This window comes from Lissotriton helveticus, chromosome 5_1 (genome assembly GCF_964261635.1).
Source record: "Lissotriton helveticus chromosome 5_1, aLisHel1.1, whole genome shotgun sequence".
NCBI classification, from domain to species: Eukaryota; Metazoa; Chordata; class Amphibia; order Caudata; family Salamandridae; genus Lissotriton; species Lissotriton helveticus.
In genome coordinates, this window is record NC_136065.1 from 1,833,512,190 (window position 1) to 1,833,539,756 (window position 27,567).

The 27,567-nt window shown below is 44.5% G+C and overlaps 1 protein-coding gene across 1 annotated transcript in view; it reads left to right on the top strand.

The window, feature by feature from the left end:
* Positions 1-27,567, top strand: part of LOC144752812 (uncharacterized) — a 762,950-nt gene that overhangs the window by 487,231 nt on the left and 248,152 nt on the right. Inside the window, exon 4 of the mRNA XM_078640662.1 lies at positions 1,765-1,807. Coding sequence (XP_078496788.1) covers positions 1,765-1,807 — 43 coding nt within the window. The remainder of the gene's footprint in view (positions 1-1,764; positions 1,808-27,567) is intronic.

A 27,567-nucleotide genomic window follows, 5' to 3' on the forward strand; every position in this document is an offset into this window, starting at 1 on the left:
GGATACGGGTAGTATACTATGGTACCCCCCTGTGTTTCAAAGTACAACATGGCAGGCACCACGCGGTGCCTGTCATGTTGTGCTTTGAAACGCACAACATGCATTTTTAGCATTGCGGCGGGCGGTGCATGTTAAAAATGCTGGATGCACCCGCCACTGTGGCGGGTGCATCCTAATTCGGCGCACGGGATCTCCGCCATTATGGCGGACGGTCCCTTGCCACGACAGGATGGCGGACGGACTTTGTCGCCCCCATAGTTTTTAAGAAGCACCCAACTATTTTAGTTTAGTGATTGTTAACATTTTGACTTCTGTGGATCCCACTAAGTCATTAGTAAAACCCAGGGACCCCCACTGGAACTTTATTGGAATCCCGGGACCCCTGCTGAGTCAATACTGGAAGCCAGGGACCAAGGCTAAAGCATTTTCAATAATTTGAACAAAACAATACACACAAAATACAGAAAAAGTATTTATCTAACAAATACACAAATTAGGAAATATTTTATTTATTTCACAAACAATATAAAAGAAACATAATGCTAATTTTAATGGGAAAGTTGGAGCTTTTCTAAATTAAATTCAGGCCACCTATTGTCCATACTAAGGGGCCTATTACGATGGCGGATTTCTCGCATCCACCGGGCCGGCGGAAACCACTGCCGGCCCGGAGGATGCGGGAAATCCGCCGCGGAGCCTTGAAAGACCCACCGCCATATTAGGATGGCTGGTGGGTCTTAGAATCTGTCCTCCGCTTTTCCGCCGCGGGCGGATTCCGCCCGCAGCGGAAAAGCATTAACATGGCTGGCGGTGTCTATCAGACACCGCCATCCATATTATGATGGAGTACAAAGTATGCTTTTCCGCGGCGGCTTTTCCGCCGTGGAAAAGCATACGGAGCTTCACTTCGGGGGCCCGTTGCGGGCCCCCTGGGTGAAGGGGGCGTGGGGGGTGCACATGGGGGTACCTATGGTACCCCCCTGCATTTGCGTGGACAAAGCGGCAGGCACCGCGCGGTGCCTGCTGCTTTGTGCACGCAAATGCCGTGCATGCACTTTTAACATTGCGGCGGGTGCAGCTTGAAGCTGCACCCGCCGCAATGTTAAAGATTGAGGATGTGACCGCCAGGGTGGTGGTCACATCCTAATTGCACAGGAGGGAACTCCGCAGGCAATGCGGAGGTTCCCTCCTACGCTATGGTGGCGGACGGACTCAGGTCCGTCCGCCATCATAATCGGCCCCTAAATGTTGTGCTACCACGAATCAATCAGGGGCTAGTAACTCAATTTTCTGCTTCCCTTTTCAAATTCCTTCAAATTTACAGGCTGTTTAAAACATTTCGGTTTTACCTTTAGCTTTTTTATTTATGAACACATCTTTTAATCTGTTAATATTTATTTTTCCAAGCAGCCACAGGCTCCCAAAGAAGGGGTCTACATTTGCAGGCTAAGAACCAATGTTTCAGTTTATACCCTACCGTAAATCAAGGACATTTGCTTTTTATGTGTCTAAAGAGATCGTTTCACTGAATAGAACCTCAAATTAAAAGAACTGATTTTAATAGTTTGATAAACTGCAGCAGTACTATCCAATTGTTGACGCTTAATTCATTTAATTACATTTTTATCATGTGTTGGATAGGGTTTTATATTTTCTTTAGTCTGTTCTGACCGTTTCCAATCCTTGTTTTGTTGTCTTTATCTCTTTTTGTATGAAAGTTCAAATATAAAGATTTAATAAAAGATTTTTCAATGTTGTTTGCAGTTGCATATTAGAGGGGTGCAAAGAAGGTCGGCAGTGGATGAAGGTAGGTGGCTTTTATGTATGCATGTATATTTTATTTAAACAGAGTGAACCTAACTAAAAGACTGCACAAGGTGAAATTCAGTATAAAGTTAATGAGTTATAGGAGAGGTAGCTGGTTTTTGGAGTGTTACAGCATTGTGAGTTAGTGTTCTTTAAAGCAGTGCATGTTCAAAACGTTCCTAAACTGGAGCAGCTTTAGGAAGGTCTTAATGGCTGGTGTTCCACATCCTGAGTGAATAGATGAAGAAGGACTGCTGCCTTATTTTTTTCTTTTTTACACCTCTTAGTCTGCAGTCTTAGATTTGGGTGTGATGAGAACTGCTAGTGATGGTGAGCTTGTCTGCAAGATAAACTGGGGTGCTGCTTTTGATGGCTTTCATGCTACTACAGACATACAAATGTAATACATAATGCAACTCTCCGACAGTAGAGGCTCTTGAGAAACCTTTAAAAATATATTTCCATTTATTAAATGTGTTCGAGCTATAGAAAATACATACAGATTGGAAAATATGTTCATTGAAATTTAAAAAAAGAAGAATTGCAAAAATGTAATGCAAGTGAAAACAATGAAAAACCAAGGAGTGAAAACTTCTCTCCACTTTTCAGATTTAATGCCTGGTTCCTTGCCAATCCTTTGGTTCTGTTAATTACTACCTTCAACCTATTACTAGTGTTCCTACATAATTAAAATACAAACAAAAACATTCAAATGAACAAACGCCCAGTATTCTCACTCATACCAAGGAAAATGGCTCTGCTACAAGACAATGATTTGATCTTAAAATGTTCACGTTTATTGTAAAAGCATAAAATATGCATAAGCACTAATTAAGGCCTTTAATTCAATCTTCATGTGAAGGCTACCATAGTTCTCATATTTAGCTGTATATTTGAAATTAAGTATTAATTCTTTATTGTTTGGAAAGAGCATCTATCCAGTGCTTCAAAATGCCATTTTTCAAAGATATTAGAATTTGCTGCATTAATGGGAAGAAAGTACAAAAACAAACCCACAGGGCTATTATCCACTGTCTTAGCAGTAATATACATTATTGTGGTTAACCAGATCAAAATTCAGTTATTCACTACAGTGACATTACAATAGTGGCAAATCAACGTGGTTGCCCACTGTTGTGAGAACATCCTGGATTTGGTAAGAACAAGTAAAGCACAGCCCAAGAACCCAAGACAGTTGAAAAGATGCCTAGTGAACATCAACCCGCATGATTTGACTGCTCTCTGTGATAACATCCTGCCCCCACCAACGAACATGTCGGATGTCCACAACCTTACGGCCCATTATAATCACGCAATGCTGAATGTACTAGACTCTGTCGCTCCACTAGAGCTCAAAAGAATCACTTCTAAACTCTCCAAGCCATGGTTTACTGATAGTCTTAATTCAGAAAGAAGAAACCTAAGACTTGCTGAAAGGCATCCCTTGAGCATCTCTACCACCTAAGATCCCTGAGAAGCAGGTATAATAAACGCATCAGATGCTTAAAGGCCACCTTTTTTAGAACTAAGATCAAGCAAAAAAAGTTTTTTAAAAACTGTTCATAAAGCCCCAAGCCAATAGTCATCGGAACTCTGCATTTCTGGGTCAAGGGACATTGTCCAACCGCAAAGAATTTGCAAATGTGTTCACAGATAAGACAAGTAAGATTGAAACTGAATTACGATCAGCCTCTAACCACCTGTCGATCAGTCCACTAACCCCCCTAACCACCCTATGCCCACCTGGTAGGGATTTCATGGTCCCGCACAACCACACCTCCCCAAAAACAATGCCTCCTGGAGTCTCTTCCAAACCTTGGATGAATGCGCTATACCAAAACGCTGTCGACTCTGAAACCTTCCAGCCACTACAATGACCCGTTGCCATAGAACTTTTTCCCGGAAGTTAGATCCTCCCTACTTACATTGTGGATTACGATCATCAATGCATCACTGCGGCAAGGTGCTGTTCCAGATTGCCTAAAAATGGGTCAAGTCACTCCGATTTTAAAGAAACCTACTGCGGATCTCTCGGACTTATAACTCGACCATTTCCAACTCCTGGACCAATGCCAATCTGGTTTCCTCTTGGGCCAGAGCACAGAGTCGGCCCTAACGCACATTGACGATGACGCGTTAAGAATGCTGGACCACAATGATTCGATGCCTAATGACCTTTCGTCAGCATGTGACACTGTCAAACATGATACTCTAATTGACCTCCTGGAACACAGGATGGGGTTGTCTGGGCCTGTGATAAATTAGTTCTCTTCGTTCCTCCTGAATCGATCCCAACGCTTCAAGGTGAACCAATCCCTGTCCCATCCTGCACCGGTTTCGCTGGAGGTTCCCCAAGGTTCAGCACTCTCTCCCACACTCTTTAACTTGTTTATGGAGCCTCTAACGGAAATTCTGAAATCATCCAGCATTCACTATCATATGTATGCGGACGATACTCAATTATACCTGAAGATCGCCTCCCTTGAGGACATTCAGTCCTTCAACTCAGTCCTACTGGAAACACAAAGCTGGCTGACACGTAACCACCTGAAACTAAATGCTCTAAAAACAGAATTTCTCCTTATCTCACCCCATAAGCAATCTCCGGTCATTGAACAATGGTTGAATCAGCTTACGGCTCTTAACTGCAGACCTCAACTCGTGGACTCGGCTTCCTCGCTTGGTATCATACCAGACAAGAGTCTGAACATGCAAAAAAAAATCAGTTCCCTCACCAAAGGAGCGAACTTCCAACTCAGCATCCTTAGGAAGCTCAAACCTTATCTCCCTGCTCATGGCCTAAAAGTTGCAGTGCAAGTATTGGTGATCGCAATGCTGGACTATGGCAGTGCTACGCTGTGTCGCCTGCCCTGAGTAAAAACCCCTTAGGGTGACCTTCAATGATGCGTCCAGGCTCGTACCGGGCCCATAAAAATTCAACTACATTTCTCTGGACCTGCTAGTACTGAAATGGCTCCCATATGAAGCTCGGATACAGCTGAAAATTGCATGCATGACACTCAAAGCCATCCATCTTAGGACCCCGATGTACCTCGCTCAGAAACTGGAGCTCTCATGTAGTTCAAGAGCCTCCATAAGTGCCAGCACCCTCTTACTCAAACCAGAATTTTTTTTAAAAAAGACCTGTAATCGAACATTTTCAGGTATGGCGACAAGGATATGGAACTCTCTTCCCCCCGAAGTCAGGGTGATCCCTTCCACTGTCCTCTTCAAATCATACGTTAGAGGGCTCTTGATGACGAAATATCTGCCTCAGTCTGCCTTCCCCACTTGACTCCCAGGCCATTCAACGCTGTTTTTGTGTCCTAGATGCTAGGCTCATGAGAATGTTGGACATTCTAAGTCTATGTACTTTTCGATATGTTGATTATTTGTGTTTGCATGTACTTGTCCTACTGCAGAATCTATAAAGCTCTCTGATATCCTCAGTGGTCATGTTCATGCTATAAAAAACTTTCTAAATAAATAAAATAAAATAAAGAGAAACCATATTTTCTCCTTTATTCAGCTGCCTCATCCTGGTCTCCAAAGACCCAAGTACGGTCGGCAGTTTCACTTGCCTTATTTTGCCTCTCCTGGGCCTCCACAAACCAGAGGGAGAACATGGGTGGCACTGAGTTTGTGCCATCTGCCTTCTCCTGTGTCAGCATGAGTATGTGCAGATCCTTACTGATAAGACAAAACAGCCTGCAGTAAAAAGTGGTTCTCAAACAGCGCCTGTCAGCATGAGAGTAGGTGGAATGGCATAAAGAGTGGGTCAGTGAGTAGCAGGAGGCCAGGTATATTTTTTTATTTGGATTTGGGCGTGGGTGAGTATTTTTATTGAGTGGTGGCATACGGGATATTTTTTTCTTTTTTATAATACTTGCAAATTTTGGGATGAATGGTAAGGGTATATGTTGAGTGGTGTTATTGGTTGGCAGGAAGTCCAGATTTTTTATGTGTCTCCCATTGTTCCTTTGACACTGCGTTTATGTTAGCAGCAAGGGCAGATGATTTTGGGGGGCATACAAACATAAAATTATATTTCTTTCCTTGTCTGTCTGATGTCACTCTGGACCTAAAGGTGAAAAACATCCTTGTTATTCACAGTTAACTTTCTGTAATTCCATATATAGTCCATGTTTTGTGCATCAGCAATATATGAGGACAACAACTCCCATATACAGTAATATATTTCAGAAACTTCCAACCTGGAAGGGCAGAGATTATGAAGTATAGCTGGTCTGTAGTGTATTCTGTAAGGTTCTTTAAAAAGTAATAATCTTGATCTGTTAGCGCAAATCTTTCCCAGTAGCCCAAATTGTAGATCAATAATTTATCAATATATGCCTCCCACATGTATTTACTCATAGCACACTGGGTAAGGTAGTAAGCAAGTTTATTGTCAGTAATCTTTGTGAGATACGTGTAGTAGAATCTTTAACAATAAACATAATAGAGAAGATCATTTGCTGATTTAAAGTAACATCTAGTCTCGCACTCTTAACTTGTTTTACTCTAATGTAATTTTAAAAAGGTATATTAAATGCGTCAATATAATGTTTTAACATAAGTGAAGGATCCAATGCATGTGCTGAAGCTCTGCAATTCCTTCCTGCTCCTTTTAGACAAGAACAGAAAAAAAGGCAGAGCTGTATTTAGAAATATATGTCTTAATAAGAGATTCAAAGTGGATTATAGTATTATTATAGTGAATAGAATGTTCTAAAAGTATGTCCTTTTCATGATAAATAATTTAATAAACAAGCCACTATCCCGCTTGCTTTAAATTTAAAGAGCGTATTGATTTGTAAACCCAGTGGCATTTTAGAATTAGAATAATCAGATTTTTATTTCGAAAAGTTCAATTTAGCAGCACAAATGCAGTGATTATACAGACGATATTACTACATTTATCATCAATAAATGTATGATGTCCATTAACTCAGCCGTTCAAGAAATATCTATTCTAGTCCAAATAACGAATTCATAATAATTTAGGTTTATTGTATTTGTAAAAATATATGCTGATAAGGCCACCGTGCTTTAGTTTATTATGGATTTCAAATATTACATTCCTTGTTAGCTAATTGTAAGTTCAGTGGTGTTTACAAAAAAATGGACAGAAGTGAAGCATTCCGAGTCTTGGCAACTTTGAAAACCGGTACCTAAAATCTCTGAATAAGCGGGTTATGAGAGCTTTAGAATACAAATACCCCTTTTATATTTAGGTGCAGTTTATTGGTGTCTTATTACAAGGAGGCATAATACTTCAATCCTGTCCAGGAAATCCTAGCGAATTCGGGAATAGAGATGTCAACTTCCAAAGAAGCACCTATTACAAAGAACAGATGAATGTTCATAAGTCAGTAATGATTGTCTTGTTCATGTTTTCAGAAAGTTCAGCAGTCAGTAATCATTTCACAATTAACCACAATCACAACAGACTCCTGCGGTTGAAAGTGGGTCAATTATCCAATGCAAATGAAGAGGCACATCAGGGAGTTAAGAGAGTGTGTGGAGTTATGTGGCAGTGGTGGGATCACGTGAATAGGGCAACTGTACAGCCCTTGTTTGTTACTGGGGCACACAAGTTCCATGTGCCCTCATGCAAGTAAGGACACATTGGGACTTCATCTCCAGGTTTTATTGTAAAACAACAGTCAGTATTTGGGGATAAAGTGTGTCCCCTCATATCTCTGGGCCCCGGTGCCACTGCCGCGTATCTACTATTGATAGCTACGCCCCTACACACAGGCAGTGAACAATACAACCACTATGCAGAGTTGGAGGGATTTTTGCAGTCAATGTTTGGAAGGTGGGCAGTCTGGGAAGCCTAGGGCATCATAGTTTACACTGCAATGACAGTAGGTGGCAGCCACAGGGGAGGAAGAGAGGGTTAACCCTGCTGAGAGACAGAGGTCAGCGCAGAATGGGTTCTTCAGAGATTCCCTCCTTTTCAAACCACCACTAGGTTACAATGTTTTTTTATTCCTCATAGAGTGTAACTGCTAGAGAGCAAAATCAATCCTGCTGTTTTGTAACCCTTTCTTCCTTTTCAAACTAGGTAATGGCAGAAAATCTTTAGCTTGTGACAAGTCCACATTATCAGGCAGCAGTGCCTCACTGTAACACTCCCTGCAGCTGTGCCTATAGCTCTGATGCTGTGGCAGGGTCTAAGCACATAAGGCAGCCTATTGCCTCCTTCAGGTTATAACCACACCGGGTCTTGTCATCTGTCCTGGAGGATGGGCCCAACTCTTTCAGGGAAGACACCTACCCTTCTGTGTGGTGCACACAGCATCTTTAAGGCAAAATATGACTTTGCATACCTCCATAGCTTGTATGCACAGTGACAGATCTACAGGGGGAAATGGAAGCAATCATCATCAAAGCAATGAATGAACATAATGGTCCCCCCTTCACAGTATTTGCCCTGTTAAAAACAATCAAATAAGTTGACTGATTATTAACTTAGACTTTCAAAGTAGTATTCTTATATAAAAAAAATAATGTATTAATACATTTTACATGGAAGTGACAGCCTTCATAAATTCAAATCTGATTTCTGCAAGTAGTAAATAATTGGAAATAACCATCTTTTGCATGATATTCCCCCAGATTTTGTACTTCTTTAACTGAACCTGTTTTTGTTGGCCATGGGACTCTGCACACTTTACTCTTGCTCCCCAGTGGCTAAGTGCTTGTGCTCTCCCTTTTAAACATGGTAAAATATGCATACACCTAATTGGCACATGTAATTTACTTATGTCTGTAGTATATGATACTACATGTACTCAGGGCCTGTAAATTAAATACTACAAGCGGGCTGCAGCACTCATTCTGCCACCCACTAAAGTAGCACTGTCTCCAGGCCTATTCTGACAGCGGCAAAATAAACGATTTTACAGGCCTAAACCTTCCCTTTTATTACTTATAAATCACTTCTAAGGTAGGCCCTAAATGCCCAGAACGAGGGGTGCATAGTATTTAAAAAGTAGGATGTGTATATTTAAAATATGTCATGTCTGTGAAATCCCCACAAAGTAGTTTTTCACTGTAGCAAGGCTGGCACTCCCACAGAGAAACGCTTGGTTGCACAACAACAGATAGTGCTTATTTTCACTTTTTTCAGAAAGGTGATTTAAGCGCTCATTTTATTAGTAATTAAAAGATTCAATTTAATGGTGGTAAAGTTGGATGTTTACATTATTATTTTGAAAGTGACACTTATAGAAAGTTGTCCTTTTCCTGCATAAGCCAAATTATCCTTTCTGTCAGTGTTCCATGTCACCTGACTGAGTTCTTTAATAGACTCCCCTGTAGTGAGATTTGAATTGCTCCCAGACAGTGGTCTGTGCCCAGCCCCTTTCTGAGTTTCAAAGAGTGCCTACCTTGTCACTGGCAGATGTAGCTCACACCTAGACCTGCCTATCATTGTATTCCTAATGTTTTTTGTCTCTAAACCAAGTGGGGGAATGGAGCTGCCCCAGAACTGGTTTGGAGGCACTACCATGGAGGGTTTGCCCATTATCATAGCCACAGCATTGAGTGAGCACAGGGAGCTCTGAACAGGGAAAGAAGGGCTCTACCATATTATATTTAGGTGGAGAGGGTTACTGTCAGATAGTTTACAGCACAACACAATGGGTGTGCTGCAAATGTAGGTAGGGTCACCACTGGGAACTTACCTCATTAGTTATGGAGTAGCCAGGCTGTCACTAGTCAGAAATGTGGCAACCCCAGTACCCTCTTCAGAACAGTCCTGGACCTGTGAAGAAATGTAAGAAGGACTGCCCTCCTCTCTGGACCTACCTGCCTTGCACCCCCAGGACCCAGATGTTACTCCAATGGTCAGTTGGCGGACATCCTGCTTGAGCTACAGGAACACAACAGGGTCATCTCCTGCAACTGCCTAGCTAATCAGTTACAACTGAACCAACCTTGTACCCTGCTGTTGGCTTCTGCTGGAGTAAGCCTTGACTCCCAACTGCTGTCCCCAAGGCCCAGGCCTCCTGGTTGGCCTCAAAGTGTACTCCTCCTAACGTTTTTTGAAACATGGGACTTCGAATCGTTTTGACAATTTTTTGTTTTGACAACTAACATGGGGGGCTGGGATGGACTTGCCAAGCCAACGCGACGAAGGTACATCCCTGCTGGGCCACAGATTCATGCTGCTCCGACTACCTTGTTCTCTGCATCTGCAAGTCTGATCCAGCAAGAATTCTTACAGAAGATGTCCCACCTAGTGGTGCCCTCTTTGGCTACAGCCTACAGACTTGGTCCGCTGGCTGAATCTGAGCTCCAAAAAAGTACTAAGTCTGAAGGTAGAACTCTCCATCAGGCAAAGATGTGAAAATTATCCGGCCAGCGAGGGTGCTTCTGTTGGCACAAAATTCAAATTTCTCCTGCTTTGGGCTTTCCCACTAAAAGTCAACAGATTCATCAACATCTTACCCAGTGGTTATCCGGCGATGTGGAGGTATCTTCGGCCACAGCCTGCTGCCTTATCCTGCTGAGTATTTTTGACTTCTATCACAGAGACTAAATCTGAGGGTAAAACTTTCCACCAGGGCGAACCTGGTCCTGGAACCTGAACCGCACTCCATCACTTTTGACCTTAAACCTTACTCTTGTCCCAGTCAAGCGCAACCAGATAACTGGGGTTGGTGCTTCATGCTTTTTGACACGGTTTTGAACCTTAAACTTTAAAAATGTATAACTCTGCTTTTGCTTATTGGATTTTTGTCATTTTATGCCCTTTATTTTATTAACATGTACTCTATTTTGGTTAGTTGGTTTGTGATTTTCTTATGTTGTGTTTTCAGTTTATTACTGTTTGTGTAATGCATAGATACTTTACACATTGTCTCTAAGTTAAGCCTTAATGCTTAGTGTCAAATTACCTGAGGGTTAAGCACAGGTTTAGTTTGTTTCTTTTGTGGTTCACCCTGATAAGGATTGTCATTATTATTAGGGGTAGGTTTTTATCTCACTGAACTAATGCTCCAATTTCTTACACATACTATGTAGTAACCTTCTTTCACCCAACTTATCATAAAGGCCAGATGCAATCGGACCTCTGAATCTCTTGTTGCCAAATTCAAAACATTAACACATACACAATTATCCTCAAAGGAATCGTTTTCACCAATTTCAATAATTCATATTGTCACAGAAAGTGATCAATCATTTAACTGAAAGCAAGGTACATACAGTTTCTCATACTGTTTTATTATTTTTCAAAAGAGTCAAAAATGAATTTATCAAACATGGCAACAGAATACTACTATAAATAATTGATTTCCAGTAGTGTTTAACACCTTCTGCACATTACATGGAAAAAAATGAAATACCATGTACAATCAAATATAACCCAGTCATATGATTTTATCTAACATCAATGATATTAGAAAAGGCAGAACGGCGTCAGGCGTCGACGTTTCGGTCCTCCTTGGTTAATAAATCCATAGGACCATCCTCAGGACCCGTTGCACATAATATATCACTAACCACCAGCCGGTGGATGTGACGCCTCAGAGGCAGAAATCTTTTTAAATAGATCTATCCACTCACTCCTGTGTATAAACTGGGAAACTCCAATGCCAACTCTTCGATATATTCTTTAATTACTTTCGTTCTTGCGCGTACACGTCTCTCTTCCTCATGCCTTCACGGTCAGGGTCTATTTAAAAAGATTTCTGCCTCTGAGGCGTCACATCCACCGGCTGGTGGTTAGTGATATATTATGTGCAACGGGTCCTGAGGATGGTCCTATGGATTTATTAACCAAGGAGGACCGAAACGTCGACGCCTGACGCCGTTCTGCCTTTTCTAATATCATTGATGTTAGATAAAATCATATGACTGGGTTATATTTGATTGTACATGGTATTTCATTTTTTTCCATGTAATGTGCAGAAGGTGTTAAACACTACTGGAAATCAATTATTTATAGTAGTATTCTGTTGCCATGTTTGATAAATTCATTTTTGACTCTTTTGAAAAATAATAAAACAGTATGAGAAACTGTATGTACCTTGCTTTCAGTTAAATGATTGATCACTTTCTGTGACAATATGAATTATTGAAATTGGTGAAAACGATTCCTTTGAGGATAATTGTGTATGTGTTATTGATTATACCCAGTCCTCACGGGATTATTGGGTGGCTCTGTTTGTATACAAATTCAAAACATGCCACATGATCATTGGTTTTTAAAGTGAATCTGTTTTTTTCCCTCGCTGATAAACGAAAGCTGAGGTCTGTTTCCAATAGTTGGATCTCCTGGATAGAGTCTATCCCTCAGGATAATTACTTATCTAACTCTTTGCACATCTTTTACTCATCATCTATGATTCACTAAATATTAAGGAATAAAAGTCTTCCATTTCTACGTTTCTAGAGAAACACAGAATAGGTTGAGAGAGGGATCTAAGTTATGATGATCTATTGATGATTTGACCAAAAAATTGACATCAGCTCAGAAAACAGCATGAATGTGGGAATGATTTCTACTCCATAGAGAAATTGTTTCAATTAGGTCTTCTGGAGAATGGGGACTACTGAAGATGCAATTGTCCATGCGTTAATCTAATGCATATGATTGTGGCTGCAATAAACACAAGTCCTAGTGGATAGAAATAGTTGACAGAATTCCTTTAACAACTTCTCCAGGCATTGGTTTATTGAGGACAGTCCTTCTCTTCACCGATGACTCAACATGCCCCATGTGCAACTAAGGTGAAAAATAAGAAGCATAATGGTTGTAAAAAATATTTCTTAAAAACTGAAAATCTTCAAATTCATTGAGAATAGAATCCTGGATTATTGAAATGTTGCATCCACCCCTAAGGAATGTATCATGTAAAACATTAATGATCATCTTCACACTTAATTTATTTGGAGTGATTTCTTGGAACTCTGTGACTAAGAAGGCCCTGCTTGTTATTACATCTTCTTATGACAAACATTGGTTGCGTATTAAATCCTTACCTATAAAATAACATATTTTCCTCAAGTCTTTAGCTTTCCTGCACATAGAGAGAAATAATATATCCTAGACATACCTTCTAGCTATAATTAACTTACCCGTGTTTGTTGATATCTTGCAATATATATTATCTAACCTTAATAAAACTGTGATGTTTAAAAAAAGATTACGGTCCCTCTTTATTCTTTGGAACAGGACATGTCACACAAATGAAATATGCGAAATAAACCAGCCTCTTGGTTTAACTCTCACATAGCATTGAAACAAATGGAGAAGGTGTACCTGATAATGCTGTTATGACCCAGAATCTTGAATAAGCTAGAAGCTTCCTCTTCTGTCCTATCTCTCAGTAGGAAATGCAGAGATAATTGTATACCGACCCAAAAAACTCTTTATCGTAACAACTCCCAGAAGACAATCTCTCAGAATGTTTGAGTTGATAGTCTTGCATTTTATCTAAACATCCGTCACTCCCTACATTGTCATTGCTACTCTTTCAGCCAGTTCTTCTGAGAGCAAATCATTGCAATCTGTGACTGTATTGCTATTTCTAAAGTACTTGAAGTTACTCCAGCAGCTACAACTTTAAAGGAGCTGTCTCCCAGCACGTCTACTCTGTCCTATTTTCTTCAGCGATCAGTCCCTGAAGGTTACTCTAAGCAGCTTGTCATTTGTTACCTCCCCATATCCATTTTTTTTCTTTTTTTGGGGGGAAAACCTTTATTGTTACTTCAAACGATTACAAGTATGGGCCTACAACCACCAGGGCCGGCCGCTAATCAGTTTTCACCACAGCAAGTCTGTTATGGCACGACTCAGCAGCCTGTGACTCGGAGGTACCATAGATTCGATTAAGAACGTTTTATTGAGCGTACCAACTAAAGTACAGGATTCAAAAGGCTACATTTTATAATATGAAAAAGGAAAGGATCAGGTGCCGTACAATAATACAAAATCACACAAAGGTCGAGCAAAGTAGGAAGACATCCACAGTTAGAACGATCGCAGTTAGAACAATGGCGCTAAAGCATATGATTCAGGATAAGCAAGCATACAGACACAGTTCGCACCAGTTAAGCGCCGGCCCATTGATACTGATAGTACTGTAGGAAGTATTGGCACAGATAAAGAAGGATCGATAATAGACACAAGAGTGGACCCACAATGCTGACCCGAAAAATGAAGAAACGAAAGAAAGGCAAAAGAAAGAAAACGAAAAAGAAGAAAAGGCCATAGAAACAAATAAAGGCAAAACAAAAAATCCGGACCCTGCCGCCCTCACCAGTCCGCTGTTGTTCGACTGGGACCCGGCAGGACCAGCACTCAAGACCCCGGCTTCCAGACTGGGTTAGGCTTCAAGTCAGACCTCGACATTACTCCACACCACAATGTCGGAAAAATCTCGGGATTGCTCCATCGGATTGCAGATCAGTTCATAGACACGGATATGTGGCGGAAAAACAGGATAGACGACAGGATCTGCGAGCGAAAGACGGAGGTCGAGGGAGCCGGGAGACTAAGCGGTCATCTTGTTGCTGTCGTAGCTCCTCCTCCCCCATATCCATTCTTAAGGAACTGTGGCCGTTTATTGAGCCATAGAAACCCTTCCTTAACTCTTAATTGATGCATGGAACTGTTTCTTCTCAATTTAAAAGGGCTCAGATGCAAAGCAGCTTGTCATTTGGTCCCTCCCCATATCCATTGTTAAGGAACTGTGGCCAGTTATTGAGCCCTAGAAACCATTTCTTAACTCCGATTTGATGCATGGAACTGTTTCTTCTCAATTTAAAAGGACTCAGTTGCTCTGTAGATTTTCGAAAAGGATGCTGTCTATTTATTAGCCCATTTCCCGCCTCAAAGCAGGTGTCAAATATTTCAAGGGACATGTTGCCAAACAAGGTATGAATTTCTGTAAGGCAGGTGGTATTTATGATCAGGAACCAGCTGTTTCTGTGCTAGCCATAGCACTGAGGTGGTTAACCCACGATGCCTATCATGATGTCAGGGCCTAAGTGGCTTCTGGAGGTGTTGTAGCCCTATTCGTTTTCGATCTGTCCGCCGTTTTCAACACAGCTTCCCGTCCCCCCTCTTAGACCATCTTGTGGGAGTTAAAGTCACTGACTTGGTGCTCAGCTGGCTGAAATCTTTCTTTCTAACCACTCAAATTGTAATACTCTCTTCCTTTGCCGCGAAGTATCCGCATTTGTGAGGGATCCCAATTTATCCTTCTCTGTCCATTGTGTTAGGCATCATAGCCAAACTTGTCTACTCCTTTACATTCTGTTTTTCAAGTATTCTAGTGATATACAATTTTTCATCTTTTCAGGCATGTTTAGTACATTCCCCGGAGTGGCTGAGTGGTCACTGGCACTACCGTTTAACGAAGGCACAACTGAAATGTTCACTGAAGGCATTTCTGCTAGACTATCTACAGACCAGTCCTAGCCTCCAGAGGTGGGCTCTGGTCCTATAGTATACTAACTAAAGCTGTGTATACCTATGGATGGAGAGATGGGAACTCATGTGGCGAGGAAGACTATACTCGGAGTATTGAAGATTACTGGTAAGTAACCAGGGCATTACCTCCTCGTTAGTCTTCCATGAAGCATGACTAACAAAGTGAGCATATACCAAAGCCAAGCGGCTTCATGGAAACTCACAAGAAACCAACGGACCAGAATGGGACCCCCGCGGAAGAGGGCAAACCCAACAAGCCAGACGAGTGGAAGAACCGCCCAAGAGAGAGGCAACCACGAGCAGGAAGAACCAGCCCGAGACACAAAGACATCAGGAGGGCCGAAGAACACAGACCCCTGAGACACGAAGTGCCACCAGAAAAGGTGCCCCAACCAAAGATCGAAGGAGGACAGAGAAGGCACGGCACCAGACCGCACAGAGCCAAAAGCAACCGCAAAACAGGCCCCTGAACAGAAAGCAGCAAGCCGGTCCAAACACACGAAGACCGCCCAATGGACAGCCCAAGCGAGAAGGTTGCAAAAACCCAAACAGTTCCAGAGACACGGGGGCAATATATGAACTGAAGAACAGAGTCAAGCCACCCCCAAACCAAGGACGGAGGGGAGAAGAAAACAAAATCCTCCACGCCCACTGGCAATCAAGGGCAGACAGTCCGGCAGACGGAGGTGCAGAAAAGGAAACCAGCTCCCTACCCTAACAAAAAAAAATGAAGGTCACCCTAACACCACCAGCAAGGAGAGGCAGGCGGGACACGGACCACAGCCGCCCCAAGGATCCCCCAAAGGAAGTGCGACAGCAACGATAGAGCCCAGGCAGGTGCAAGGCAAAACAGACCCTGGGGGGCGCAGGAAAGCACAACAAAGCGACCCCACCATCAAGGGCACCGAAGAGGACCAGGACAAAGGCCAAGCCCCAAACAAGAAGGCGAACTCCCACCAGGGGACCTCATGCACAAGAAAAGCATAATGAACCCGGAAGGAAGGGGATTGCAGAATGAACGAGCGAGACAGCCCAGTGCAGGGGACATGCAAACCACCCCCGCAAAGTTCCACATGCAACAAATGAGCCGCCGAGGCGAGCACCCAGGTGGCTAAATACCCAACCAACACCTAGGACCGACCCAGCCGAATAACGGAGATAGGACAGGAACCGGAGGGAACACAGAGGCAAGGCCACAGGCAGCAACCCACCAAAAGGCAAGAGAAACAAAAGAGCTGGGCGGAATGAGGCCGAGAAATGTCAACACCCCCAGGGATCAAACCCAAGCCGGGAGGACCCAGTACCCCAAAAACAGAGACAAAGAAGAAGAGGATCCAATCCACACAAAGAGCGCCGGGCCCTGACCGGGCAAGAGAACCCGGATAACCAGAATCCCCGGACAATCACAAGCACTGTGTTAATTAAAAACCCCAAGGGATAAATAAAAAACCGTTGCAGGATACGAAACCCCAGACCCGAGTGAGCCAGCGCCCACAGAGGCACAACACGGACCACTGAGCAAAATCACCCAGAGCCACCATCCGCAGGAGCAGAAGCGGCAAGTACCTAGGCGAGCCCCACCAACAGGATAAATATTCCGGCCAGGCCAACAAGCCCAGGCGCAAAGCCGTGAGCCTGGAAAAGAAGGCAGAAAAAGCCAGCACTGGGGACACAAACCGGAAAGTGACAGAGGCAAGCCCGCAAACCCCCCGGGGAACGAGGCAGTGTACAAACCGCCCAGGAGAGGAACAAGAAGCCCCCGCGGGGCAGGGGCAAAAACAAGCCAAGAAACGGGCAACAGAAGGCAGACGAGAAATCCTCCAAAAGACGTTCCAACCTACCCAGTATAAATAACCATGCCACAGACCGGGAACCCAAGCACACCCCACAGGCCAAAATGGCCGCCAACAACCGGGAAGGGGAAACCAGAACACAAAGACCACTTGCCGTACTGGCAGACAGGGCGGGGAGGGAGTCACCAGGGCAAGAGAAGGGATATCCACGGGAACAGGCAAAGTCGGGAAAACCCACAGAGCACCGGGACCAACCAGACGGGGAGGACCCCCAACGGGCAGACCGGGCAAGCACCGCCAGTCACCCAAGCTCAAGAAGCCCAAAACCCACCCTACAGAAGGAACACAGCAGGGCAGACAACCCAGACATGAACAGCCGGGGGGGCACACAAAACCAGACGTAGGGGGACTGCCACCCACGGGAGGAGATCAACCACAGAGCCACAGCAGGTGGGACCGGACCCAATCAGCCAGGATTGCATGAAACCAGTGGCAAGGAGAGCATGAGACCCACGACTGGGCAAACTGGCCTACTCGGGGTGACAATCAAAAAGAACAAAAGATGGACAGAAAGCAGAACAATGTCATGCATTCACCCCAGTACAGAGACCTGGGCCTAAATCCATCGAATACTTTTGCACACCAATCCTTCCCATTTTGGACCCAGTAAAAATATCACCAGGAAAAACCTGTCATAACCGGTGCTCGGAAGCGTGTGGGGAATACAACATCATTAACTACAGGCAATCTGGTACCACCAGAGACCTCAGAATGAGGTTGTAGAAGTGAACATGCACCACTTGCCAGCTAAGGGCACAAGGGACGCCGCCGAGCCATGGAGCAGGAGACGGAGGGGACACCACTCCCTCCTGCTCCATGGCAAGAAAAGCCAGACTCCAGGAGCAGGAGCAGAAGCCAAAGCCAACCCGGAGACTACAGAAGCAGCCCGAGAAGGAAGAACAGGAGCAAACAGAGGACCTTCCCCATCAGCCATGCAGGCACCCACAGCCCCCAGAATCCCCCGAAGGCCACACCAACCAGGACCGACCAGGACAGACCCTGCACCCAAAACCCGGAAGCGAAGCCTGGGAAGGGGAAACACACACCCCTCTGGGCCAAAGGCCCAAGAAAGCGTGAACAACCAGCACCTACATGGCTCAACAAGAGGAACTGAGTACCACCACACGGAACTCTGAAAAAAGAAAGATCGAGAAAACACACGGGCCCAACACTGTGTCAAGCAGTGCACGTAACAGGGTATGTAACCTGGGAACCTGACGAGCACGGACACCCAGAAAGGAATCCGGGCACCGAAGAACTTCACCGCTACTCAAAGGCCCACAATCAACACCCACAGACGAAAGAAAAGCTGAGTGGCGCCAAGAGAAGAGCCTGAGACCAATGAACACAGGCCTCCACAGCGGAAAGCAGAGAGAGGATACCCCAACAATGACCCACCATACTGGGAGAACAAGTGAAGCACACAGAGACACGGAACGTCGTGCGCTGGAACCAAGTACCCCAGCGCCAAGGACGGCCAATGATGTCAACTCCTAACAAAAGTGCGATGCTATGTTACTGCAAACGTGTTCAGTCAACCACTCCCGTCTGTCTTACCCAGAGTATCCGACAGCGCAAACCTGACCCAAAGGTATCAGAGCGCCTCACACGAGCACCAGGGAGAAGCAGTGAATTGCCATATGCGGCTGCCCGAGGGGTTTGCCTAGTACGCCCCGTAAGGGGCGTGAGTATTATGTTTACCATAAGGGGCAGCACATGGTGGTTTGCCACGGTGCTGCCTGGCTCATCAGGCGGGCAGGTGGCGAGAATGCGACCTGCCCTTGGATTGCCCGTAAGATAACCCACTATGATTACATAACGTTGTATGTAATAAAATAAACCTGCAGCAGTTTCTTCCCAACTTAACACTGGTGTCTAGTGTGTTATTTGCGGGATGCATGCTAAGTGTGGGGTGAGGGGTCCTGTTGCCCTGAAGTGTCTATGTTGAGCGTCCCTGCAGAGACCCGACACAGATCCCCAGCATTGAGTACGACCATTCCAGCTGTAAGGACAAAAATACTGCCACAATGAACGAAAAGCTGGAAGGAAATGGAGACCCAGCACAGCCACAAGTGGCACAGACCCCTCACAAGTTCAAACATAGATATAGACTCCCATCCGAGCCAAGACAGGAGCACAATAACACTCGCCCGCTCCCACGGAAAACTGCAAACCAGGGATGAGGCAGACATATTGGAGCTGATCAAAAGATGCTTTAATGTTATCCAACTCAAACATTCCATCGACCTGTGAAGGACGAACGACTGAGCGGAGTCACCGGGACTCGAACATGCGAGTATGAGGCCCTATAGCGGATGCATTAGTCCACTGAGCCACCAGTGCTGCGGGAGACCAACGAGGCGCACATGCGAGGGAGCAAGGGTTCTGAAGGCAACGTGCAGCCAAGCGTAACACAGTACAAGTAAACAGCTGAAACACAACCCAAAAGTCGGAGGCAGTGAACATCCAACTGGGACAGCAGTATTAATAAGAGTGTAATGGGCGCTACGGGGAGGCACAAAAGACACCGAAGAAGCGAAAACGGCGCAACTCCCCATACGCAGTGCAGCCTGTGGCACAGCAGTAGTAAGCGCTACTCGTGAAAAATAAATCCCAACCTTAGGCAGAACAATTTCAGCCAGTGTTTCTTCGATTAAGGCATTGTTGCTCTTGCAATCCGTTTGCAGCGCTTCATTGCACCACGCCGAAGTAGGAATTGCCGCCGTGTAACACCACTGCCAGGTGAGCGCCAGCGGTCTCGCCACAAAGGGTCACGCAAGACAACTCCATGCCCCAGAGCCCACTAGAGCCGGGCAGAACACCACCAGACGTGGGGGAGGAGCGGAACCTCAAGACGCCCACCCCGACTCAAGGAAAAAAGACGGGACCCATGAGCTGTGGAAGCCAGCCAAACAAAGGCAGCTGCAGGCCGAGTCGGGCCCTAGAACACAAATATATTAGCCCCGAAAAGCGTAAAACACAGCGTGTACAAGCACGGCTGAAAGTCAACCGAGCCCTGAGCCCACAACTGCACATATTTACATCAGAGGGGCCGAGGGACCCTCGCGCTGTCAGTTACAACAGACAAAGAAAACAGTCAAGCCGCCCCCACAGTGATGGGCTGCCAAATGGCATAGCCCAACAACCCCAGAGCCAGCTATAGCAGGGCAACAAGATACAAGGTGGGGGGTGGAGGCAGGGCGGACCAAATTGCGAGGGCCAGAAGGTGGGGGAACCAGTGAGTGAGCCCACTAGAGCAGGGCCTACCCCCTCAAGGCCCTGGGACCTGCTGGAGCAGGACCTCGCCCCACTTACCTGTACTCTGGAGGAACTGCATTGCAGAACAAAAAATACAGGCTGAAGAGTTGGCCCGGCCCACCTCTTATAGAAGTCAGGGTGTAATGGGTCTGCCATATTGGGAAGGAATGAGAGGCATGGGAGGCTGACTTGTTTTGCTTGGGAGGGTTCTGGTGTGGAGATGAAGCTCACTTTGTTAGTCATGTGGCGAGGAAGACTAACGAGGAGGGTTGTATGACGTTTCAACGCATACTTTTACAACGCAGACCTTTACAACGAATTTTTTACAACGCAACATCCATTACAACACATTACATTACAACGCATGCCATTATAACGAATTTTTAAAAACCACCTTTACAACGCATTCCATTACAACGCATACTACCTTTACGACACATACCATTACAACGCATAACATTACATTGCATGTATGGTAAGTATTGGATAGCGTAGAGGTAAAAATTACTATTCTAACTCCAGGGGGTGCAACAGTAGGGTAAGTGTTGGATAGTGTAGGGGTAAAAATTACTATTCTAACTCCAGGGGGTGCAACAGTAGGGTAAGTGTTGGATGGTAATGGTATGAGTTGTAATGACTGCGTTGTAATGACATGCGTTGTAATGGTATGCATTGTAGTGTCATGCGTTGTAATGGTTGCGTTGTAATGGCATGCTATGTAATGGATGTTGCATTGTAAAAGATTCGTTGTAATGGTAGAGCGTTGTAAAAGTTGCGTTGTAAAGGTTGTTTCCCACGAGGAGGTAATATAAATTAATTGGAGGAAAGTAAATAAGATACTGTCAGATGTAGGTAGTACATAACTGGTACTGACCCTGCTGGCGGCATTGCTTGGATGCTCTCAAGACTTCCTCCAATCAGCTAGAATGTACTTTTACTGCTAGCCAGACGGAGAGTAGCTATGCTATGGGGCAAAGGCCCCGGCCCGCACCAACAGCTAAATAACGGGTGTAGCATTTTGCACTGAAAAAGCGAAAACAGAATGCGAACTGATGCCCCCGCCCCCTCAAAGAATAAGCCAAAAGATATATGGGCCGTGGAGTGCCAGTATTTTCCACAAACTGTATATTAGAAGGACAGGGGTGCCGAAAAAGTAACACCTGCCACGAAATTACTCCAGGTGAGATGAGACACTTGGAAAATCCCTAAAACTCACCACTAAGCAATTAGAAACGTAACAGGGATGACAAGGTAACTGGGGCACCGAACATTGTTAGCTGGCGAAAGCAGACAAGATTCCAAAAAGGTTTAGCACAGACACTGGCGGCCCGCTAGACGTTCTGAACAGGTACAGCACCAAGGCTGGGACTGCACACAGGCTTCTGCACGTGCGTTCAAAACGTCTTTGAACAGATTGACACCAGTGTAGCAGTCTAGACTCTAGAGCATAGGTACATAGACTGTGGCGCAGCTGTTCCAAATAACAATGGTTTACTAGAGTGTGATTAAGAGATTGCCACGAATCACAGGGTGTTGAGCCGACAAGACTGGAACCTTGTTCCCCAGTTAGACACACTCATAACAGTGAAATGCATTATTATGCACAGCACTGGCAAAAGAGAACTGTTTTAAATAATATTGTTAAAAAAATCAATAAAAACGGGAAAAAAACTTTAAATGCCAGATGTGCCCTTCTATTCAATTTTCAAGCTAGATACCAATAAGTACATTAGCGGAAACTTGATGTAATTGTGTGTAATTTTCTTTAAAGTTTGTGAAAAATCTTTTGGGAATTGGCCATACCTTTAGTCTCAACCTTGGGCTGATCTCAGATCTGTAATTTAAATGTACTGATTTCCCTGCACTGATTTCAGATCAGCAATGTATATGTGCTTATTACAGGTCTGTTTGTCATGATATGGTAACACATATGGCCATGGGTTTTCTGACACCTATACTCATCCTGGATTTATATGACCAAATACTAATTCTGCCCTAGTTCTTTAATCCCTTCTTTTGCTATCTACCCAGTTGGGCTTGCCCAAAAACAAGACCATGTTCTGTGGGTCAAAGCAGAATCCTATAAGATTGAAAATGTGATTATAAAAAAAGGAGGCACAAAACCTTGACATAATTACAGAACAAGCTCAGCAGATTTTGCTTTCCGGCTCAGCAACTAGAATAGTATGGAATTTATGCTATAGTCAGTAATTACTCGAGAAATCCTTCTACCCACAAGACTAAACAGTCCCTCCCAAAAGAACTGCTAACAGCTAGTTCGGACACATAGAGGAAGTTAAAATAGAAAATTCTAAAAGTAAGTTTGTTTGCCTGAATTCCTCCTGAACCAGACAGGAAGCAGCAGAGGCAAGGCTGGAAACACGTGGGATACCGTTCCTCCTTCTCTTGGAGAACTCTCCATATTACTGTCTTGATGACGAAGTTATTTACTTTTTTCTCTGTTATTCCCTTTTCCTTTGGTGACAGGGGCATTTAGTTTCCTTATTTCATCCTAGAGTACTGTCACACAGACCTTTCCCTTTTGGGGTGATAAGGTGATTATGTCCTCCTAAACTAATGGTTTACTTTACTTTTTAACTAGTTTTGTGCGAGCAGTGGAAGCGGACTGTCCCTTTATTGAATGTGGGTAGGTTGAGCTCATGATTCCTTTACCAAAATCATGAAGACTTGGGCTTCTTTCCCATCTCTGCTGAAGCGTATGTAGACTAATCCTTGGGGCAAGGTACATTCTGAGAGTCACTAGCAGATTTAATGGAGCATCAAAATCTTTTCTCTTGATTTACCTGCAGTTCTACAATATTCTGGTTACCAAATCTTACTAAGCCCATGTGGCAACCCCTGTGCCTTATTCTCTTTCTACCAATTGTAATCTCCTTTAATTGTTGTGTTATTAGCTGTTGATTATAAAAATCGATATGACTTTCACTTCTGTGAATTGAGAGACTCAAAATAGTATTGTGTGCTGCACACAAACTGGTAAAGGCCATGCTTCCTCAAAAGTAATTGGACGAGAAAACATGAGACCTAGGTTTTCACTTAAACATGGCCTTTGAAGAGGTTGGTTGGCAATGTCTAATTTTCTTAACCATTTTCAAAGTTGAGTCCCAGCTGATGTTAGTTTAATGCAGAAATGTGTGACTGTTGCTTTTGTAATTCTTAATTTTTATATAACACATGAAGGTTGATAGTAGGTGCAATTAGTCGTTTTATTATGAAGTAGATGGTTTGGAGTTGTCAATTCTTATTGCTCTCCATCCAGTTTGGATCTAGCCATATGCAGATCAGACCTGTGACTGTGGGCGAATGTTTGCTTTATTCGGGCGGGACTGTTCCCATGGGGAGCAGGGCCAAGACTGAATTGCATATGGCTGGGTCCAAACTGGAATGGTGTGGTGAGCAAAAAAACAATGGATTTAACCCAGATATGGGACATGGGGTGAATGTTCGATTTGTTCAGCATTCCGTCCATCATCTGTTGTTTTTGCACCGAGAGACTTCAGCAGGTCTCATCCTAGGCTGTCCTAGCAGTCAAATGTTATGATATCTGGTATTTACACTGCAGCGAAGGATGCTTTCAAGTGCTTTCTACCTAATTGACTTATGCCTCATGAAATGCAAGTACAGAACAACTTTAAAGAAACAGTAAGATTAAGAAAAATGGTGATTGTTTATTGTTAAGAAGCTTGACTGCTGCATTCTCAGACTACTCCAGACCCGCAATATGTTGAGAACAAGTCACCTGAATCTGCCAAACTACAGGTCTCTACAGGCAGCATCATCTAACAAACTCAATGCTTGGCAGCATGTAAAGTTGGCAATGAAATCACACTGTTCTTGGACTTAAATCGAAGGAGTCTTGAAGTTGTACAACAAAGCAAAGTTCCACCGGGAGGGCTTCTGTGCAGATGTAGCTAGGATAGGTGAAATCGGGGGACCCAGAAGTATATCAGGGTAACAGAAAGGATACCAGTCAGTCTCCTCCATTATGCATACATGGGATGACTGGGGGTCCCCACTTATTAAACAATGACCCACACATTAATCAAATGACTTATTGGAAGGGGTAGAAGGTGTTAAAGCTCAGAGGTAGTTATCTACTAACGTGGAGTCTGAGATGGACATCTGATTAGTAAAACTGAGGGAAATTCTGCATCTTATCTATTGATAGGAGGTTGTGCGATATGTGCCTTATCCTTCAAGTATGTTATGAGCCGTTTGTCTGCCTCCTACAAGTAGACCCCCATCTTCTTCAATTCCAGTAATCAGTGATTGGGGAAATGCACTGCTTTGGAGCAATTTCATAGTTGAGGGCAGGCACATCATGGACCCTTTTAGTGGCAAATTTTTCAACAAATTTACACTCAGAACTGGTAACTGCTGGCACTGAGATGGACTGCAGTTGTAAATATCTAGGCAGCCCAGACACATATTCCTGACATTTCACCATCACCTCCAATAATTGCACGTGATGGAAGAGAAGCAGTATTTACACCATGCTTTGAAGAATCACAATGGCTTTGCATTTTGCTGTTTCTGTATTGTACCAGCCTGGGAGTGACATGCTATATAGGGTATGGATTGGATTCATATTTCTATATCGTTGCTTACCCAGCTGGTGGAAGGGAGCCCCAGGGGTGTTTTGGCCATGGATTAAATTTTTCTATATTACAGCATGTCAAAGAGTGATAGTGTTTTGAGGGCACTTGATTTCTTGCTTCTATATTAGTTTACCTAGGAGTGACAAACTGTCTAGATCCCTGGGCTCCATGCCTCTCTTATAGCATGTCTGTGGGTGACAAGATTAGTAATGGCTCTGGAATCAGAGTTTCTGCATAGCAGCAGGCCTGGGAGCAATTGGTTTTCTATGGCACTGGGGCACATGTCACTGTATTTCTACATGGCTGGAAGCGACAGGCTGTAAATGACTCTACATTACTTGTCCCTCTATTATACATGCCTGGGAGTGGTGGGCATGGATTCCATGTCTCTTGATTTGGAGGGAAAGACTGTGTTAGTTCCCTACATATATCATATACTTGTTTGAGGGCAGAAGGTTTTTTTTTTTTTTAAAAGATGCATGCCAAGTGTTGGATTTGACCTGTTGGGCACTCCGGCACCGCCAAATGGGACATTTCTTTTGGTCCAGTGGGCAGTGACGGACCCAAAAACACAAATTGGCACACTGGCCCATCTGGCTGTGCCAGAGTGCCTTACAGGCCAACACAACACTGTACATCTCTGCGTGTAACAGACCATCTATAGCCCTCGATTCTGTGACTCTGTATAACTTGCTGGAAGTGACAGAATGTGTAGGGATTGTATCTCAGTATTGTAATAAACCATATCTTTGAACATGTGAATATATCTGGAAATGTAGACAGTATTGGTGTACATACATTTGTTGAAAAGTAGGAATGATAAGTATGAACATTGGGAAACTCCGTAAGTGACTTTCCTTGACGTATATGATTGGAGGATATAACTAACATTTTTCGTATTAGCTGACTCCCAGCCGGAGGAAACAAATTGATCCAATCTAATGCCAACACTGTCATTCTGGTCCGCTTCTTTAGGTTTTTAGTAAGATGTTTTAATCCTCGATGTCACTTGCTATGAAGAGGTCCAGGAAGACGCTGCCTTGTGGGGCTTGTCAACCAATAAAAATGTTCAATCTAATGTTTTCTACTATTGTTTCTGTGTTCCACATGAAAAAAATAGACTTAATATATAGAGGCTGCAAAAATAAAGACCAATCAGAAATATCTACTTATATAAATTGGTTCACCTGTTAAAACCTCTGACATTCAACCACAGTGCCTCTTCGCCTATTGTAGGACTGTGTTATATTATAAATCTGAAAGAGACCATTAGTTATAGATTCCTTACCTTAGAATTATCCCCAAGGGTCAGACTTGATCCTGTGCGCCGGTAGGTGGCGTCGGTCAATTCCGCGTTCGGCGTCCTGGTCGCCGGGATTGATGTCACAGTGTCTATTTAGATGCCGCCCATGCACACTGACATAAGTTCTTTCTTTTTCCGCGCCAGCCAGCGCAGATCCAGAGAGTGTACCTCTTAGTTACTTTTTGACCAAATTGGTTGCGTTTTGCTAGCTATTCTGAAAAAGCACACTTGGGTTAAGTCTGCGGTTGTGCTTGTTTTTTTCCTCACTTTTTCAGTTCTCTTTGGCAGGAATTGTTGTGTCCTACTTAGCCTTATAACAAGCCCTTTTTGTCGACGTCTTTTGAGTTTTCCTGGTGACTGAGGAATGTCCAGCCGTTGGTCCGGTTTCAATCCTTGTGACTCCTGTCACGCGTTGATGTTGTTCCCTGATCCGCACCGCGTGGGTCTTTGGTGCCTGGAGCGCGACCACGACACAAAGTCGTACTCCGATTTTCGGGCCCTGAACCCAAAGTCTTTGTGGGAGCGGTCCCAAAAGCTTTGGAGGCCCCGCAGTCATCTCCCCGCTGGTCGAGGGGAAGCATCATCGCTCTTTGCCTTCTCTCCGTCCGTCGGCTGACGTGACGCGGGACCTGGAGTGTCGTCCTTTATCGCTCCTTCCTCTGAGCCCACTGGGATGGCTCTATGCTTCCCTCGCTTTCCCGGAGCTGGAACGTCCCCTGCCCAGCTTCGTCAATTTTACGAGGCGCTTCACAGCATCTTTGGGCAGCCTGACTCTGCCGGCATGCCTTCCGGCCCTGCTGACTCCGCTGGGGGCCCACGGCCTTTAATGCTGGCGGCTCTGGCCCCGGTGCACCAGGACCTCCATTGATCCAGGCCTGATTCCGGACCGGTGCCGGTCGACCTCATGGTACCTTCCCCTGCCCCGATGCCTCCGACGCGGGCTGTGCCACCAGCCGGCGTCGACCCCAGCCTCATCCCTGACGTGGACACAGCGCCGGACTGATGTCGATCGACGTTGGTACCAGAGGGTACTTTTGTCCCACTGTTCATTCCTGGCATTCACTACCGCCCTGAGTGGCAGTCAGAGGAGGGTGAGGAGGACTGGAGGGGTCTATTGACCCACTAGCAGATCAACTCGAGGAACCGGACTGAAGAGAGGAGTTGGGTGATGCCAGTGAACTGGATACCTCCCCAGACCTTGGTATGCTTTCTCTCCCTCCCATGACTACAGAGGAGGCAGCTTCCTACGCTGTGGTGTTGCATAGGGCCGCTGAG